This window comes from Saprolegnia diclina (assembly GCF_000281045.1).
Source record: "Saprolegnia diclina VS20 unplaced genomic scaffold supercont1.3, whole genome shotgun sequence".
NCBI lineage: Eukaryota > Oomycota > Saprolegniomycetes > Saprolegniales > Saprolegniaceae > Saprolegnia > Saprolegnia diclina.
This window is the reverse complement of record NW_008246070.1, coordinates 937,317-939,280: the sequence shown is the minus strand read 5'-3', so window position 1 is coordinate 939,280 and position 1,964 is coordinate 937,317. Positions and strand designations below refer to the sequence as shown.

The window sequence follows — 1,964 nt, the reverse complement described above, 5'->3', positions numbered from 1 at the left end:
GCTCGACCAAAACCTGCCCCAAGAAAACACGAGGTTAACCCTAGTTAGCGCCATTCGTTGGACAGGACAATGATTTACAGACAAATCGCCAGAGCGACGACGCTTCGTGCCAGCAACGACGGTCTGTTGGCTACAGGTCAAAGAGCGTCCGAACATGGCGCATCGTGGCCTTGAACTCGACGAGCTGCTGCTCGTAGCGGAGACGCCCATGCATGCCGAGCGCCTCTCGCTCGGCTGGCGTCATGGCAAGCACCTTCTCGACCGCGTTGCAGATCGCGTCGGAGGTCACGTTCCACTCCATGCCGCCATAGATGCTCAAGAGCTGGTTCCTACGCATACCGGTTCGAACTTGGTGCATCATGGCAGAGTCGTACGGGTTGGGGGGCATCACGCTTGCCTGTAGTGGTTCATAAAGAGCAGTGCCGTGTTGGGGCACAAGTCGAAGTAGTTGATGTTGGTGCGGCCTGTGCCACGTGCAAGGCATAATGTGAGATTGAGATTCAGGTTGGGACGGCGCGTCCTTACCTTCATAGTCGAATCGCAAGTCAAAGACCCAAATCGGCAGCGCGCGGGTTTTGAGAAACTTGACGTACGCCATGCCATCTTCGCAGTAGCCGTGGTCGCGCAAGCCCGCGGGGAGGAAGACGTCGACTTCCGGGCACTGCGCGAGGTGCGCAATGAGTTCGTCCCGCGGCGTGGCATCGCGCGTCCAGAGCTCCGTGTGGTTGACTTCGGAGCTGTTGAACGCCCAGTGCACAATGCTGTCGTTGGCGTGGAAGCAGGCTTCGTTGAGGTTGTTGAGATGGACAATGTCGCCAAAGAGATCGTCGCCTTGTGTCTCGTTGCGCACGGAGGCCATGCGCGTGTACAAGGCTTTGGGCCAGAGCACTTCGCCCTTGCTGCGCAAGAGCGGGCGCTGCGGCACGCCACTGAACGCGATCGTGTGCAGCGTAAAGGCGCACGCGGCAAACGCGGCCAGCGCAAGCTTGCGATGGCTTGGTCGTACGAGTGTCCACGCTACGGATCGTCCTTTCTAGTAGCAACAAGAGAGCGTGAGTTGTTCAACGTCCGCCCGATCGCACGCAACCATGCTGCTGCGTCTGTGGCGAATGATCAAGTGGCGACCAAGCCTCAGCCATGATGCTACAGTTGCCCACGGGTGCTGAAGATACAGCCGTCAGGCTTGGGACATGTCGGACACACTGGAGGGGGCGCTGTCAAACGTACATGGTGACGTACTACCGCCCTGCGCTGGGACTCAAGGTCAAGAAGATACAAGGCGTTGCTAGGAAGGGCGTAGTCGTGTTACGTGACGATTCCGGAGCACGCGTGTTTGCTGAGCGTTGACAGTGTATTATGCGCTGGAAGGACTCTGTATGTGTGTTGAGCCCAAATACAGTGCATTTCAGTAGGGATTTCTGTGCGCTGGACAACCAAAGCGTGGACAAGCCGGCGCCTGTGGACGTTGAAACCATCACATTTTACTGTGCGGAGTGACGTGGCCACTCGAAATGCTGGTGACTTTGATGGTGCCATCTGTGGTCTCGAGTCGCGGTTTTAGCAGATGGTGATGGGTGATGTTAGCAGCTTTACGAAACCCTTGCCACAATTCCTTATCCCACATTATCACTCCCGCCGGCCCCATCCTACTAGTACCCTCCTACCCTCCACAGCGCACAATAACTCTGCCCATTTCGAATGATGCTATTGGACACGTTTGGGCATCGAACAAAATACAAAAATGGGCCAAAATTTCAGCCACAATCCAGCCAAGAAGCAACGACATCTGGTTGTGTTGCCAAGCACCCTGTAAAATAGTCAATGGCGCGAGACTACTGCAACTGCAAATTCCATCGCTGGTCCCATCCAGAGGTCGTCAACAGCCTGTGTTTTGGGAAAGAGGCGCTGCGTTGGAAATTGGAAATTGAAATGTGTGGAAATCGAATCAAGTCTGGAATCCTGTT

General features: G+C 55.7%; 1 protein-coding gene across 1 annotated transcript; it reads right to left on the bottom strand.

Moving 5' to 3' along the window:
* Positions 1-387: 387 nt before the first annotated feature.
* Positions 388-1,107, bottom strand: SDRG_01484 (hypothetical protein; the record flags this gene model as incomplete). The annotated part of the gene is made up of 3 exons (XM_008607011.1): positions 1,088-1,107; positions 526-1,033; positions 388-464 (listed from the first exon to the last, which is right to left on the bottom strand). The coding sequence occupies exons 1-3, from the start codon at positions 1,088-1,090 to the stop codon at positions 388-390; spliced, it is 588 nt and encodes a 195-aa protein (XP_008605233.1). The 5' UTR covers positions 1,091-1,107.
* Positions 1,108-1,964: the final 857 nt, after the last annotated feature.